The sequence below is a fragment of the Leptonychotes weddellii genome, chromosome 3 (genome assembly GCF_054177405.1).
Source record: "Leptonychotes weddellii isolate Sample4059 chromosome 3, ASM5417740v2, whole genome shotgun sequence".
NCBI classification, from domain to species: Eukaryota; Metazoa; Chordata; class Mammalia; order Carnivora; family Phocidae; genus Leptonychotes; species Leptonychotes weddellii.
Genome location: NC_138371.1, coordinates 116,942,822 through 116,960,538, shown reverse-complemented (window position 1 = coordinate 116,960,538; position 17,717 = coordinate 116,942,822). Strand labels below are relative to the sequence as shown.

The 17,717-nt window shown below is 36.9% G+C and overlaps 1 protein-coding gene across 4 annotated transcripts in view; it reads left to right on the top strand.

Moving 5' to 3' along the window:
• The window catches only part of TRPC4 (transient receptor potential cation channel subfamily C member 4), a 189,362-nt gene that overhangs the window by 129,104 nt on the left and 42,541 nt on the right, over positions 1–17,717 (top strand). For 2 of the 4 annotated variants that reach the window (XM_081814845.1, XM_006734013.3), the window contains exon 4: positions 5,462–5,798. The exons of 1 other annotated variant lie outside the window; for it this stretch is intronic. In XM_081814845.1, coding sequence (XP_081670971.1) covers positions 5,462–5,798 — 337 coding nt within the window. Of the gene's footprint in view, positions 1–5,461; positions 5,799–17,717 lie in introns of those variants that run through there. One more of the 4 variants, XM_081814848.1, reaches the window with a different exon arrangement.

The window sequence follows — 17,717 nt, the reverse complement described above, 5'->3', positions numbered from 1 at the left end:
GTCTCCATCCTCAAGTATTTATCACGATATTCTCTAAATCTAAATTAAAATACATCCACCTACTACAGTGCCTGTCAAATTCTACCTATCATTTCAGACTTAACTTACAAATTCTGCTTCCTGTTTTCAGTTTTCCCAGATTACTTCACGTTGACACAATCCCTTCTCTAGTCTCTACCTCTTTTTTAACATGTCATATAATGCTCTGCATTAATTTACACTAATCTGTACCATAGACCATGTGCTAGCTGTCTGAATGCTGTGCATCTGACAGCAAGGGCATCTTCACTGAACTAAATTTGCCTATTCATAACCTCAGTAAGAAGACTGACCTTAAGTGAGGAAAACAAAAAATAGAAAAAGAGGAAAAAATTAGAAAAACTGGTAGACTGGTTACATGATCAGTCCCCAACATATGTTGAGTTCCCAGAAGACAGACTTAACCGGTTCTTCCAGATCTTGGTCCTCTCCGCACTTATCTAGCCAATGTCCAACTCATAGATGATGCTATTGGCTTAATTAAATTAGGGGAGGACCAGGTGAAAATGATGTTTGATTAATAAAGTAGCAGCGTCTGATCAGTTATGCAGCATGGCTGGGCTCCAGGAGACCGGAACTGTTTTAATTAGGAACACAACTAGAGCTATCTCTAAGAAACAGGGAGAAGCCCAGATGGTTAAAGGGCATTGGTTAAAGGGCTATGAAGGAAATTAGGGACTGAAGTTGAAGAAAGAGTTTTTAGCTATGGACAAAATAATTCCCTAAAGCTCTTTGGCCTACAAATAATCCTTAAACCTTGCTATCAACATTACAAAATGAGCTGTTGAAAATCATTCCTGGGCAGGGGAAATGAAACCCCAAAGGATATAGATTATTTTTTAATTGCTCAGAAATAAACAGTAAGACTCAGAGGAAATTGTGGTCCTTTTTAAGCAAAGAAACAAGATTGCCTGTATGTAAATCACTCTAATACATTCAACTCAAAACTTTCAACTCTCTTGAGACTCAACTCAATTGAGACTGACCGGTAACTATCCACCTTAGTCAAGATGCATAAAATAGCCAGGTTGGTTGTCCCCAGAATCTAGATTTTTGCTCTTATAGAGAATATGGCTGCAGTCTGAATCTTGGATATAAATTTTTAAACTAGAAAATATATTTAAAAACTGAAAAGATGAAGAAAGGACAAACACCAAGTAAATCTGATCAATAGTTATTTTAATTACTAGGGACCCATTAATTTTTTAACTCTCTTCTGTTGAGTATGTCCATATCTAGTTAATATTTAATTCCTCCCCATGTAGTAGTGAAGTTTCTTGTTTCTTTGGTTTTAGTTTTTGGGTTTTCTGTTTGTTTTTACTTTGTAGCTTTATCTTTTTTCTTCATCATTTTTTTGTTTCCTTTATGGTATGGAGTGTTTTAGTATTTTGAGTAGTTGTTTTAAAAGCATTAATACTGGATCTCACTTTATTTGTAAAAATTAGATTTCAATAATCTTTACAGTTTTTTTAATATTCCAAAACTATGACTCAATGATTCTATATATAATCATGAGATCTGGCTTTTGAAACTTTTTTTAAAGGTTATTGAAAAGAGGGACAGAAAGTTTTTCCTTTTTTTTTTAAATGTCTTTTATAATTGCATGGCACAAATGTGAATTTGAATGTTCCTTATGTCTTAATATGAATTTTAATGTGATGACAGGAGTTGTGCTAGAATTGGCCAACAACTGTAGGGAGAAGGGAGACTGTAACTCAGTCCTGGAAGGGTAGTTCCTGTGACTCAATGTGCAGTAGAAAGATGATGCAGAGGAGGCAGGTGCAGTGGGCTCCCAGCATGTCGTGGGCAATGTGATGGCCCATCTGGAAAGGGCTTTGTTGGAATGGGCCAGTGGCAGGTGTCAGAAACAGGATAGCCCCCTCTCTGAGGGTATCTTCCAGAGGGAGTTGGGATAAAGCTGAGTGTTCCTCTAAATAATCCAAATAAACTAAGAGACGGCGGGGGGGGTGGTGGAGGAGAAGAGAGAAAGAAAGACAGGAAGGAGGGGACAAAGAAGAAATGAAGTACACTGTGAAGCATGAAGGAAAGAAAAGAACCAAGAATAGAAGGGAGAAGGGACACATGAGTTAATGAAATGTTTGAATCCACGTTAGCAATTAAAGACTAAAAAAATCCTGTAATCTAGAAATTTAATTCTTCTAATCTTATTTTGGTAACTAATTGAATGTGACACCCATTTTTTCATGGAAAATCTACTAATTAATAGCATACAATTTGGGGGGTGCTGGTATAGGCATGTAGTGAACAGGGATACTAGAGAGAGGATGTAAAACCATAGTGAGGGAATTTAGATTTATGGTGATTCTTTTTGGGTTGTTATATTATTCCTTTGGGTTATAGGAATACTTTTTGGGTTATTTCAATCCTATGATTAGAACAGATTTGTAGTCAAATAATATCCACATTTGGGAAAACTTGTATATTATATACACTCATGCCTGCTCTTCTTATAGTCCTATTTCTATTCTTTACTTCTACATAAGACTCACTGTGTCTGTGTTTAGTAGAAAATCATGTACACTCTTCGTTTACTAAGCACAAATGTGTACTTTCCAATAATTAAAGAAAAAGACCTTTCAAGAAAAAACATTAGTAAAAATTAAGGCTAACCTAGTGCTTGGCAATGGCAGATGTTCTAGAAGGACTGAATAATTTGCTTCTTCTGGGTAATTTAACACAATCTATATGTATGTATTAGGCAATAGAAATATTTATCCAAGCAAACCTTAAATGCTCCTAATGAAATTATTTGTTCAGTTGTCCTGGGGTATCTCATGTTGTAATGAGATTTGGGACAAGAAGGGCAGAAGTGGTTAGTCCTAGAATTCGCGCAGGTCATGTTAAACAAAGTACATAACTTTCTTTTACATTTTCTGCATGCGTTAAATATGTTATTCATACTTAGTCCCTTACAGTGTTTCTTCAATTTGTGAGGATTAATGAGATATTACAGCAACTGTTTGTTAGATCTTGCATTTTCTGTAAGTTTAACTCCCTTTTACTAAGACCTTTCACCTGTGCTAAATTGTATGAGGAATGTTTTATATGAAAAACTAGAAAGAAAATGATAGACTGATTTGTTTATAAAATGCTGATGGGAAGGATCGTGTATGTGTGTTGGAGTGGCAACTCTTAAAAAGAAGAGGGCTTGTTAATGACTTACAGCACTCCTTGCCATTATTCTGCAGATATATCAGCAAGAACTCTATTTTGACTTTCAAATACCTGACTTTGACCAGAATAATAGGCAAGGACGGTGTTAAGAAAAGCTATTCTTTCGATTATAAAATTTGATTTTACTAATTACTTACAAAGTAATAAAGACAGTCCTCATCATCCCAGTCTTAAAGAAATGCAGTTTTATTTTATCTATATTTACTTAGCCCATTATTATAAATTTGATTTGATTTATTACATATTTCTTTGCCCACTATGTCCTTTGATGAGCAGAGTATCCAAGACAAGGTGATGAGAAACAGTTGCATGAGAAATCATTTCATGTCCAGCCCATATGTTTGCACAGCTCAACTATTGAATTGCTCTTTTAGTCAATCATCTTGTCTCTCTTTTCACTCTCAAACAACTTTTAGTTTGTGATAATCAAGGCTCTTTATGTGAACTCCAGGATTTTTTTCTTGCTTACCATCAGAAAAGAGTAAGGGCAAAGTCTTGTCTAAAGGAGATCCACACAGGCTAAGGCTGAAAAAGAAATACGATGCCAATAGAATTTTCCCAAGTCCCTTACAAGAAACTAAAGCTTCTACTGCAGTCAAACTGCCCATAGGGCATCCCTTAAACACTTCTTGCTGGCATATGTTCTCTCTCTCCCACCATACCTTACCTTAACTGCCTTTCCCTCTCTTCTCTGCTTATACAAATCTGCCCCTTCAGAGTCCACATCTACTCGGAAGTGTTCTTGGACAATTCCGTCTGGAAGAAATAACTCCCTCTGAATTTATATAATGCCTAGCTGTCGGTCCCAGTGAGAAAGGTAGTGTGCAGAAAAAAAAAAAAAATCCTGGACCAGTTAGTCTAATATTTTATCATTTACTAGATATGTAACCTTGAGTAAATTGACTAACTTCTTGTAACACCCTCAATCCTCATCCTTAAAAGAGAGTAAGGTCTATACCATATCTCCAACATGTTGTCAGGATAAAATGATGTTATGTTTGTGAAATGTTTGGTATATGGTAATTGATTATACTTAGGCAAAGTATCTGTTTTTTTTTTTTAAAGATTTTATTTATTTATTTGACAGAGAGAGAGATAGCTAGAGCAGGAACACAAGCAGGGGGAGTGGGAGAGGGAGAGGCAGGCTTCCTGCCGAGCAGGGAGCCCGATGTGGGACTCAATCCCAGGACCCCAGGATCATGACCTGAGCCGAAGTTCAGACGCTTAACGACTGAGCCACCCAGGCGCCCGGCAAAGTTATCTGTTTTATTTCCACCAAATTCAGCTATGATGATCAAAATTCTGGTAATACTAATTTGCTTTCATGTATGTTTTTCTTATTGCCTCAACCTAATTGAAAGTATATTTACTTTTTCTAATGATGAAAGTAGTAGGTGTTTATCAGAAAATGTTAAAAGTACACCCAAATATAAAAATGAAAATCTAGTATAATGTCATTACTAGAAAATAACCAGTAATCTGAGAAAAAAATCACTATTAACATCTTTTCTTATGCCATATATATATCACAGTTCTTGTATATGTATGTATATGTTTGTGCCTTTGTACATAACTTTGCTCACTTATCAATGTGTCCTATGAATATTCGTGTTCTCCAGCTGTATTTTTACTTACTCAATGTACTTGAGTAAGTAAAATTTCTGTCACATCTGGCTAAGCACATAGTACTATGCCTTGGGTAGAAAATGTTAAATAAATGGGCTTTATTCACAGAATGATTTAAAGGACTTTATTATTAACTATAAATTATTATTTTTTATAGATTTTATTCTTTTAAGTAATCTTTACCCCCAATGTGGGGCTCAAGTTCACAACCCTAAGATCGAGAGTCACACACTCTACCAACTGAGCCAATCAGGCACCCAGTATAAAATTATCTAAAACAGGACTTCCACCTTTAAAGATAAATTTGTGGTCTTTTTTTTTTTTTTTAAGATTTTGTTTATTTATTTGAGACAGAGAGAATGAGAGAGAGAGAGAGCTCATGAGAGTGGGGAGGGTCAGAAGGAGAAGCAGACTCCCTGCCGAGCAGGGAGCCTGATGCGGGACTCGATCCAGGGACTCCAGGATCATGACCTGAGCCAAAGGCAGTCGCTTAACCAACTGAGCCACCCAGGCACCCCAAAGATAAATTTGTGGTCTTACTGATGAACTGAAGCCACCACACATGACACTGACTCTTCCTTTTCCTTTCCTTTCTGTTTAGTTTGTTGCTCAGCCCAATTGTCAACAACTGCTTGCATCTCGCTGGTACGATGAGTTCCCAGGCTGGAGGAGACGGCACTGGGCAGTGAAGATGGTGACGTGTTTCATCATAGGACTTCTTTTTCCTGTCTTCTCTGTGTGCTACCTTATAGCTCCTAAAAGCCCACTGGGACTGTTCATCAGAAAGCCATTTATCAAGTTCATCTGCCATACAGCGTCCTATTTGACTTTTTTGTTCCTGCTGCTGCTTGCCTCTCAGCACATCGACAGGTCAGACTTGAACAGGCAAGGTCCACCACCAACCATCGTCGAGTGGATGATTTTACCGTGGGTCCTGGGTAAATGTGTTACTATAGAAAATATAATAAAAACGTGTTGCTGCCATGGAATTTCGTTGCCCAGAAAAGAATAGTCATTAAAGTTTTGGACGTAGGCATACTTAAAACCGGTCCTGACCATTGTAGCTCCAAAGCCTAATCCCCAAAGCTAAATGAATGCCTTGCAAGTTTTGGGGGACTTGCCCCCAGATGCAGCCTATGAAATGTAACCATAGGTTTTAGGATTTGTGATTTCAATGACTTCACATCCCATGAATGATTTTCTGGGTTTTTTGTTTGTGTGCTTGTCTTTTAAAGACTTTCAACATTTCTCACTGGCTATATATCACTGATCATTCTAATTTTCTTAATAGATACACCTTCTAAAAGACAAATATAAATCACTCTGCAGAACTAGTGATTCTATACATAAAGTAACTATAACCATTCTTTAAAATCAATCCATTAAGTTTATCTTTGAAATTACATATTCAATCAAAATAATAGGATATTAAACACTATGACATCCTCCAATGTCTCTGTTCTTTCCATAGAAAGAAAAATATTTTGGGATCTGCAGCAAATCTTGGTAAGGTAGAAAACCTTAAAGTAGCTGGTAAAAGCTTTGTTTTCCTCTCTTCTTGTTATTGTAGCCATAGTTAAAATTTACATTTTAATTATTCTTTCCTCTATCTTACTGTGGTTTGCTGAGAAATCACATTTTCCAATTTAGCCCATCATTTTAAACCTCTCTGGTATCATATCCATCTCATCATTTAGTAATTAGAAAATATGTGAAAATTTCATGATTCACAGTCTCAGATCAGTTTGGCCTAACTGTCAAAACTACTGGAGAGACTATAAAATGTGGAAAAAGCAGGGGAAAAAAAGGACTGTATCTCAATCTGACATAGATATACTCTTTGATTTTAGAGATTATAAATGCTCTAAGTACTGACAATTAAAAAAAGTTCATAGCAATGAGATTTGATATGTTTTACAAATGTACTGGAAAAAAACACCTTCTTAAGCGACCTTTAAAATAGAGTACATTCTCATTAATCTGATATGAATAAAGTGTGATTTTGCTTAAATTAGAAGAAAGGTTTAGATAACCTGTGTTCTTTTTGCATAAAATAATTATGACATTGCAGTTGATATTCAGTATAAGACGACCCTGCCTATTCCCTTTTAAATTAAATATCTCACATTAGGAATATGTTCTTTATGGAGTTTTCTCCATAGAAAATTCATTGGAAACAATTATCAAAGAAGCGTTTAGAGGGTTAAATTTCCCATATGGGTAACTTATATGGAATGTCTAAAAATTCTGATACTCCAAATGAAATACAGAATATTCAATTTTGAACAATGCTACAGACACAGTGAAGCATAAGCAGATATAGTATTTCTAGACTTTTCCTTTATGCAATTAATGAAAATATGTAGAGTAAGTACAGTGTGGGGCAATAGTGATACAAAAGTAAAAAAAAAAAAAAGAAGAAGAAAAAATTACTTGCCCTTATGAAGCTTCAATTTTACTAGAGGACTAGATAGATAATAAACAATGAGATATGTTGCTTAATGTCAGAAAATGGTAAATAACATTAAAAAATAGAAGCTTTAAACCTTTAGTAACTTGTACAATTAAGACTCATTGGCTGCCTCCTACTTGCAAAACTTGTAACAGAATTTTCCATGAAAGTTGGCTAGAAATTATATCCAGACCATAGCTGAATGCTTAAATAAGGTACACATTTAATTGTGATAATTAAAATTCCAGCCTAGAGAAATATCTTCTAAAGGCAACATTTCCTTAAAATATCCTGACTTCAAGGAGTTAATTTATCTGGGAATTTTTAGGATAAAAAGAGATTTTCTAGAATAAAAAATATATATGAATGATCCTCTTGTTTGGAGAATTTTCTATATCAAATATATCTGTCCAAACAATATATTATTCATCAAAGCTGATGAATTCTAAGAGCCTCCCATCTGACACTGAGTTCTAAGTGTTTTACTAGATCCATAACTATAAAGGGGTACCTGCTACGTTATTAGGCTCTTGTAGAAAACTCACTGTATTTGAATACATGCTCAGGTTCTATCACTGAGAGACTATTAAATTATGGGTGGTCACAACCTCTCAGGACTTTTTAATATTTTCCTCAATAAAATGAAAGATTTAGAGTCTCACTGAGTCCTAGTGTCCTGTACTGGGGAGCAATCATTACTAGGGTAGAGAAAATTGGTCTTTTTTTGACAGGGGATGGGAGGTGAGGAGGAGGCTAAGGACAACAGGGTAGGGATGCTATAGCCTTTTACCAAAGTTGTGATATAGAGGAAAAGGCCAGGTCTGATTCGATAACTCTATTAATGAGCCTTCCATCTTGTCTCATTCAATACTGTGGTCTGACCAAGGAGGTGGTCAAACATTTCACAGTCCCTTTGTTGTGAGGTTCTAGATTTGGAATAACAAGACTGAAAGACTTAGAGAGAAAAGAGTGGCATACAAAGGTGTTCCTCATCCTGTCAATTTTTCCAGTGATAGACTGAAGCTCTATGCAGGGGTTTTTCGCATGTCTTCTTGAACTGACTTAGATTTTCAACCCATGTCACACTGTGAGCTACTTATTGTGTAAAGAAATGCTTTTTCATTCCTACTAAATTTACTCGCCTTCCATTTTCGGGGGATGTTTCCCAGACCTCTGATAACCTAACTTATGAGAAATGATTACTTTTATACCTCCCATTTTTTTATCCTGACAAAAAGACTTTTGATTTATTCATTTTATATAGTCCTAATATAAATTTTAACTTTTCCTGAGTAGAAAAGTTTTTCTAACTGTAAAGCTTAATCTCTCAACTTGATCCCTATATCTCCTTAAGAAGTAGTATGGTTTTGCTTTGGAATTTCTGTTCTTTCAGAAACTTTGCTGTGTTTCAACAATACGAACTTACGTGGTGTGACAGATCCAGATATCTTGTGATTTAGTACAGTGGCAGAATAATGTTTCCCTGTTATTTTCAATATCTTTCCTGTGGAAGTTCAACATCCTGTTGACTATTTAAATTGAGGTCTATTGAGTTTTGTATCTTTAGAAAACAGTCTGCAGTGACCCTTGTATTCTTCCACTGTGGTATCATAGATACACTGTAACTCATCTCTTGCAAAACTTTTTGAATGATTTTTCCTTCAGACTTTCTTGTATTGAAGGTTATTGACCCTTCTTTCTCCCATCAAACAACTTCAAGAGATCTTATAGATGTCTGCTGTCAAGATAAACTTTAGCATATAAGCAAAGAAATCTAAAAGCCTCCTGCAGGGGTCAAATTTAGGATTTAGTCATCTTGAGATACAGTCCTAACCAAAAGAGAAAACTAATCACAGATAATTCAGTGAGAACTATCTTGAAAGGTAGATTCTTGACAGACAGACACCAATATACTTCTCAGACTGTCAAATTACCCATTTAAACTAGAGTAAAAAGTAAAACAAAAGTTCTATCAAGCAAGCATAAGAGCCTGATGACAGAGCTATACGTTGCAAGTGTCTGAGAAAAAGTGTCATTGGAAAGACTGGACAATGGATTAAAAGGAGCCTGGGGCCTGATCAGAGACCTGGTTATTTCTATGCTCTGCTGTGCCATGACCCTGAGGCTCTTAATTTATTCAGGGTTTGATTTTTAACATAGAATACCAGGGATATGAAATGAATATTCATGTCAGAAGTTCCCTTTTACATAGAATTTATATGCAAACTAAATATAGGATGTTATATTTATAATGTATAATGAGAATTTATCTAAATTATAGCAGCAGTTCTATCTCAAATAGATGTCATTTGTTTTCTGAAGCTAATAGGGAGTAAAATAGGAGGAAAAAAAACTTTCGAATGCTAATTTTTAAGGCCTTCCCCAAAGCCAGTTTTGATTTTTCTACAAAATCCATTGTAATTCAACTGTAACAGTCAAATCTGTGCCATAGCTTATTCCCTGCAAAAAAAGTGTGCATATATGTATATGCGTGTGAAATATCAAGAGGTAGACTTATGTTATCAGTTTAGCAAAGAGAAAGCATGAAATTGACATCACTTTACAAAGAAGTAGAATATTAATGAAGGCTATCACGTTAATAAAGCAGGAAATACTTTGTTCTCAATGAGAAGGAAAAATGACTGATGCCTTGACTTGATATTATGTGTGTGCCTAAGAATATGCCATAATTATATAGTATATAAATCTATGCACGCTGAGCGTGATAAGGAGAAGGGTGAACTGAGGAAAAGATGTATCATAGGAAGAAATCTGAGCTCTGTTAAAAATAGCTTCTAGTGAATTCCTAGGCATAAACTAAGAATTGCTCATAATATCCGGATTATACATCTTGCCCATAACACGTACTTATTTGACAATTTTTCTCTAACAAAATCGGCCTCTCATTTCCATGATTTATTTTATATTTTTATCTTTTAAAAGGTTGATATTAACAAATCTGAACATTTCAATAAGGCCTGCCAAATTGCAAATGGAAAAAGAAAACTTGTGATCACATTCTCCTCTAGCTAAAGACTCATAGAGGCAAGCAATTCTATATATGTATATTCTTCCTTTTGACATCTTTTCTACGTCTTTTTTTTTAATTTTTTTATTGTTATGTTAATCCCCATACATTACATCACCAGTTCTAGATGTAGTGTTCCATGATTCATTGTTTGTGCATAACACCCAGTGCTCCATGCAGAACATGCCCTCCTCAATACCCATCACCAGGCTAACCCATCCTCCCACCCCCCTCCCCTGGTTGCTGGAGTGGGGGGTGGGGTGGGAGGGATGGGGTGACTGGGTGATAGACACTGGGGAGGGTATATGCTCTGGTAAGTGCTGTGAATTGTGCAAGACAGTTGAATCTCAGATCTGTACCTCTGAAACAAATAATGCAATATATGTTAAGAAAAAAAAAAAAAAGGTACATCTTTTGACTAATAGGCTCAGGTACTCATACTCTCAGCCTCCCTCCTGAATTACCCATCTTCTCAGATAGCCCCCCAAAGGTATTCTTGCAATTACAAGAAATAAGTCCCTAGTTTCTCCCCATTCTCTCCCTTGGCAAGGTACTCTAACCACCTCAGCAAACGGGCTGCAGACACACATAGACACCCAAATACAGCTGCAGAAGATCCACTTATTAATTTAAAGAGACATTTTAATTTTCAAGAAAACCAGATAATCATTGTAGTATGACATATAATCATCATTTTCCTTTTTATCTGGGGGGAAAAAAGTTTAAGGTCACCTCTACTAAGACTTATCAAGATTTATCAAGACTAACACAGTAAGATTTCAAACAATGAAATATTTATGTAGATTTAAATTGTTGGGCACATCCTATTGCTGGCCAAATGACTTCTTTATCAGAGAGAAGGTTAAGTATTTTAGGTCATGACCAATACATATCTGGTACCCTGAAAGTGAAATCAGCACGCTTTGAGAGAGTATTTGGCAACATGATTCAAATGGTTCAAGGGATGGGGGCAAAAGATAGGGAAAGAAGAGTAGATATTAAATGAGGGAGGGTCAGTGTAAGAGACGGAGGGTCGCTGAAGTGGTTTTCGTGAGTTCAGAATAGCAATAGCAGTAGTAGTAACAGTGGTAATAATAGTAGAAACTAAGAAGTTAGGCACCCTGATAAATGATTGAATGTCTGTTCTCATCTGAACTTCATAGTAACTGCACTTAATTGAATCATAATAAATGTTGTTTGTATCTCATTTCATTGAGAGGGAATAGGCTTAGAGAAGTTAGATCACTTGTCCAGGATCAGGAGCTAACAAATGCTAGCCACTTGATTCATACTTCATTGTGTAATTCCAGAGCTAAAACCTTTATCCTCTACAAATACTGCCCCCCAAATTTGAGTAGGATTCTTAATTTCCACATATGAGTGAAATCATAAGGTATTTGTCTTTCTCTAACTTTTCTGCTTAGCATTATACTCTCTAGATCCACCATGTTGTTGCAAATGGTAAGATTTCATTTTTTATGGCTGAGTAATATTCCATCACACACACACATGCACACGCACACACAGAGCACATCTTCTTTATCCATTCATCTATCAATGGATGCTTGGGCTGCTTCCATAATATGGCTACTGTAAATAGTACTGCATAACGTAACGGTGCATGTGTCCTTTCAAATTACTCTTTTCATATTCTTTAAGCAAATGCCCAGTAGAGGAATTACTGGATAATGTGGTAATTCTATATTTAATTTTTTGAGGAACCTCCATACTGTTTTTCACAGTGGCTGCATCAGTTCACATTCCCACCAACAGTGCACAAGGGTTCCTTTTTCTCCACATTTTTGCCAACACCTGTTGTTTCTTGTGTTTTTGATTTTAGCCATTCTGACAAGTGTGAGGTGATATCTCATTGTGGTTTTGACTTGCATTTCCCTGATGATGAGTGATATTGAACATCTTTTCATGTGTCTGTTGGCCATCTGGACGTCTTCTTCGGAGAAATGACTGTTCATGTCTTATGCCCATTTTTAAACTGGATTATTTTTTGGGGGGAGTGTTGAGATGTATAAGTTCTTCATATATTTTGGATATTATCCCTTTATCAGATATGTCACTTGCATATATCTTCTTCCATTCAGTAGGTTGTCTTTAGTTTTGTTGACTGTTTCCTCTGCTGTGCAGAAGCTTTTTATTTTGATGTAGTTCCAATAGTTGATTTTTGCTTTTGTTTCCTTTGCCATCTAAAAAGATGTTATGTCTGATGTCAGAGAAATTAATGCCTATGCTCTCTTCTAGGATTTTTATGGTTTTAGGTCTCACATTTAAGTCCTTAATCCATACTAAGTTTATTTTTGTGTATGGGTAAGAAAGTTGTCCAGTTTCATTCTTTTACATATCTTACTGTCCCTTTAAGTCAGTGTTTCTTGAAGTGTGGGCAGCTGACTAAAATCATCATTATTGTGAATTTCTACAAAAAATGTAGATTTTGAATTCTCCCCTTGGTTGATTAGTTCAGATATTCCAGAGGTCTTTAAACAATTGAGAAACAATTCTGGAAGCAAAATTTCATGCAAAGTATGTATTCATGTAAAAGCTTTATTAAAGAGTCTCAACTCATTAGAATCTAAACATGAAATGGTTTTACTTCTTCTGATCACTCTCCCCATGCACCCTCTACCAGATATCATTTTCCTGTACCTTGATGATATGTCTAGTAGATACAAGTTCCTGAAACTTTAAGTTATTAAAAAGTAGTCCCAGGAGCACCTAGAGCCTCAGTTGGTTAAGTGTCTGCTTTCGGCTCAAGTCATGATCCCAGGGTCCTGGGATCAAGCCCTGTGTTGGCCTCCTTGCTCAGCAGGGAGTCTGCTTCTCCCTCTCCCTCTCCCTCTGCCTCTCCCCCTCCTTGTGCTAGTGCTCTCTCTCTCGCTCTCTCTCTCTGTCAAATAAATAAATAAAATCTTTAAAAAAAAAAGGGTAGTCCCAGTTCAGTTTAAAACTTGAGTCTTATCATCGGTTTAAAGCTTTCCTCTTCCTGACAAAGGCCTGGCCCATGGCTCAGAAAACCTAGAATTGTCCATCATTTGCTCATCCTTCAACCCCAACTCTGGAATGAAAAGAGGGACACAAACTGTTCATGTTCTCCTCTTTGGTGGCTGTAGGGAAGAGGGATGACAAGAAAAGTTACAAGTCTTCATGACTTCACTGGAACTCCGGTCACTGCTCTTTCCTGTTGGTTGTGCATCCCAGGCTAATACTGTGTAGCCAGTATGACGGGGCATGACTCATGACTCTCCTGATGAGTGCATGAGTGTTCTCTACAGGGTCTTGTGTACGTCCACACTGCATAGTTCTCTGGAAGCACAATACAGCTCTGCCTGACATCTTCCAGTCCCTCAACTCTTGTAACCAGTAGTTGGCTCCTTTTGGGGTCCTGTGACCCTGGCAAGGACAGAAGGGCATGACTGTTAAAGCTTGGCTTCTTCCTGTGATAAGCACTCACTCCCCGAGAGCATCACAAAACCTTGCCTCATGTCATGGCAGGAGGTCAGGCTGCGGCTAGCTACCTTATGGCCAGAACACACTATCTGTTGTCCCTGACGAGCTAGACCCAGGGAGAGAGGAGTGAGCCAATTGCCTGAGCAGACACTCCAGCAGGGATTGAGATGCCAGTTTTTCCTGGTAGAATTCCCCCAAATTTATGAAGGATTTTTCTCAGAGTCTTTCTCACTTGATTTAGGAAGGTGGTAGTGCTGGTGAGCCATCACCTTCGTCTATCCATCTGGTATTCCAATTAGCACAAAAACTGTATGACCTTGACCTCATGGCTCTCTTGCCACTTACTCCAAGTGTTCTCTCATTATAGACTATGGGGTTGGAGAGCCAGGAGGTTGGTAACAGATATGGTCCTAATGCCTCTTTATAAGCTCTAGAGGGCAGGGTGTGGCTACAGTTTTCTGTAAGCTGTCTTCAGAAAGTAGATAGTGGGCGCTCTTTATCTCTGTTTGGGTTTTAAGTATAACACTGAGAGGATAGAAGCTGCCCCTTAACTTGGCACGTTTTTGGGGTCCAGCAGAATGTGAGTCTCTACCGAGTAAAATAACTACATTCAGATTTTTCTAAGCAAAAGCAAAATTTTCACCAGAGACCACTTTTTTGTTCTCTGATTTGGGGAGGAAAAAAATTAAATAAAAGAAACACCTACAGCAGGGAGGAATTCTTTTTGTTCTTTTTATCTCCGTTGATTTGGTGCCACAGCATAGAACTCAGTGTTCTTTGAAGAGACTTCCAAGGTCAGAGCCCTCAACTAGCTCTTGGGCTGCCATAACAAGCCCTTGGAGGTTGCCCTAGGTGAAAAGGTGACTCACTCTTTGTTTGGAGTTACTTATCCTTTGTGTAAATACCGACAGTGAGAAAGAACAAGACAAGAGGTCTGTTCACAGAATTACACACTTCTCATCTGAAATTGGGGCTGTTAAATGTGGCATCTGAGGTCTGCCTACCTCATCTTAACCTCACAGCCTTCTTCACACGATAGGATATAATCGGACACTCAAGTAGCCCTGACGAAAACTGTTATGGGAAAGGTAGGAAAAAAAAATGCTAAAGACTTCCAGGCATCCACAAATATCTTTCAAAGGAAGTTCTCTGACTCATTTGCACTATGATCATTCCTTTGCTCGTCCCCACAGTCTTGACATCCATGCTTGTAATTAGACCTCCACTGTGACTCTGAGAAATCATGTCATGTTTATAAACAGCAGAGAGCAATTTTGAAATGTTCCCGTTGTGGGAACAGGACAAACATTTTGTGACAGAAGCTCCCTGAAACTTTGTTCTCTTCAGACTACTTACCAGGAATAGTTGATCTGGATGCATATTTCAGCCCGTTAATAGCACCCTCTAGCTTTTCTAAAGGCTTGTTTCTTCAAAAATTTCAGTGAATGTCGCCAGAGCAGAGGAAACTTGGTATTTCACTAACGTGCTCATAAGAAATAGAAATCAATAGCTACCAAACACGTATGCGGTGACTAGAGCTCTAGCAAGTGCTACTCCATTCTGGTGTTCTAAAACAACAAGACCCCAAACCCCATTAGCCAACAAATACTGACTGACCGTCTCATTTACAGCTCAGGTTAAAAAATGATGGTGTGAACACTCAGTTTCATCAGATCTCTGTTTTTCCCACACAGCTGTGACTTACAAAGGTCAGATGTGAAAGAATTTTTTTTGTGTGATCCAGAAAGTCAGATTTAATGCCTACTCTTTGAACTCCAAAGGAACTGTAATATCTCTGAATTGTGTTTGCTGTTTCCCTTCTTAGAAAACCTTAGAGGTCATCTAGCCCAAGCCTCCAATGAAAGTACCATCTTCTTGAACCCATCTAATAGGAACAGAATCTGCTCAGATATTAAAGAGCTCCAGGTTAAAATGTTGCTTTGTACTAAGCTCCTAACTAGTTCTTTATAACTGTTTTCCCATAGCTTCTTTATTCCCTTACATAATTATCCATAAAATATTTGAAGTTACCTATTTTGGTAGCTATTAATAATCACATTTGGCTTTCCAGTTTCGTAGAAGCGAGGAGAGAGCTAACAATTTATCAATAAAGGGAAATAAGATATAAACACTCTGGTTAGTTAGCAGGTATTTAAAATATGTTTCATTTTATAATACATACAAATTTGAAAACAATAGAATCACGAATTCATAGAACTGGAATGCCCTTTAGAGATCAGATGGAACAGGTTTGCACCTACTTCTAGAATTTCTCAGGAGCCTGAGTGATGGAAGACATTCCAGGCTTTGGATTGGAGTCTTGATCCCACAGGGTGATCCATTTCAGTTTTGGAACAACTCTGATTGCCAGAGAATTCTCCCTTACATTGGGCAAGAAGGTTTCTCTCTATAATTTTCATATCAAAGATCCAATTTGTGCTTTTGGGGGCAGGCCAAAGCAAGTCTGTGTCCTCTGATACAAAACAGTTTTTAGTCTTTCATGGAAGCTATTGTGATGACTGATTTTAGTAAAATTTGATAATCCAGACAGGAAGAAGTAATGTCTGGCTATTCATACCATTGCGGTAGATGGTAAGATTTGTGTGATTGTTGATTCTATATGTAGGTTTCTGTGTATAATCCAAACCTCTCTTCTTTTGAAATGAGGTAATGAACACTAGAACACTCTTGTCTAAGATTACAAAGCTGATTACCAGTTGAGCTGAGCCTAGCACCTCACTCACCTGATATAGTCAAATGCTTATCTCTGGTGAAAATTCACTTGAATTGTATTTGTTCAATTAATGATTGAAGTGCACACATCTTCTCATCTCTGGGAAATGGCAAAGTTTCAAATGAAACAAAACAAATAAGCCACACTGTGAAATCTCAGAAATAAGAAAACGTTGCCTAAGAGCACTGCCCAAGGAGCTTGAGTTCTGGTTTCTTTATCAGCTGGTAGTGAAGCACTATGTTGCCTCTTTTGGCCTTAGTTTTTCTTATGTAGGTTGTGGTTGTGTGTTGGCTTCTGAGACTGTCCCCAGGCTCAGTAGGAAAAAGCACCATAGAATGGAGGGAGGAAATGGGTTCCCGTGTACCTATTCCTCACTGGATAATATAAATTGTAAGTTTCCCACAAGCTCTAAAATCAGACCATCATATCCTACTCAGGTCTGTTATATTCCTTTCTTCAATATGGAGGCAGTGATCATTATCTTCGCCCCAGTTAAGTCCCTATGTTATCTGAGCTCTCAAGAGAGATTTCTTTCTGAAAGAACCCTCAGAGGAGAAGCTAGGATAGAAACACCAAATCCAGAATAAAGCAAGGTCTACAGCAGACTTTAAAATGCACACATAGTTAAGAGTCTGAAGTTAGAACAGACTCTTAACTATAGAGAACACACTGATTGTTACCAGAGAGGAGGTGGGTGGGGGAATGGATGAAATAGGTGACGGGGATTAAGGAGGGCACTTGACGTGATGGGCAGTGGGTGATGAATGGAAGTGTTGAATCACTATATTGTACACCTGAAACTAATATCACACTGCAAGTTAACTAACTGGAATTTATATAAAACCTTTTAAAAGTGCACATTAAAATTAGTTCAACCGAAATCAGTCCTTACCTAGGTTATTCATTTAAATCTAACTTAAAATTAAAAAAATTTTTTAAATAAATAATAAATAACCATTTCTAGTCTTCACTAAATAATGATAGACTATTAAAGTCTAATTCACCTTTATTTCTTCCCAAAGTTTTATTATGAGAATTTTCAAACATACCTATCAACAATATATCACAATTGATATTTTATTATATTTATGATATATTAGATATTTATTATATTTCTTTATTTTTAATCTATCCCTATCTCCATTTGTCAACATCAATCTCTCATCATTTTTGCTGCCTTCAAG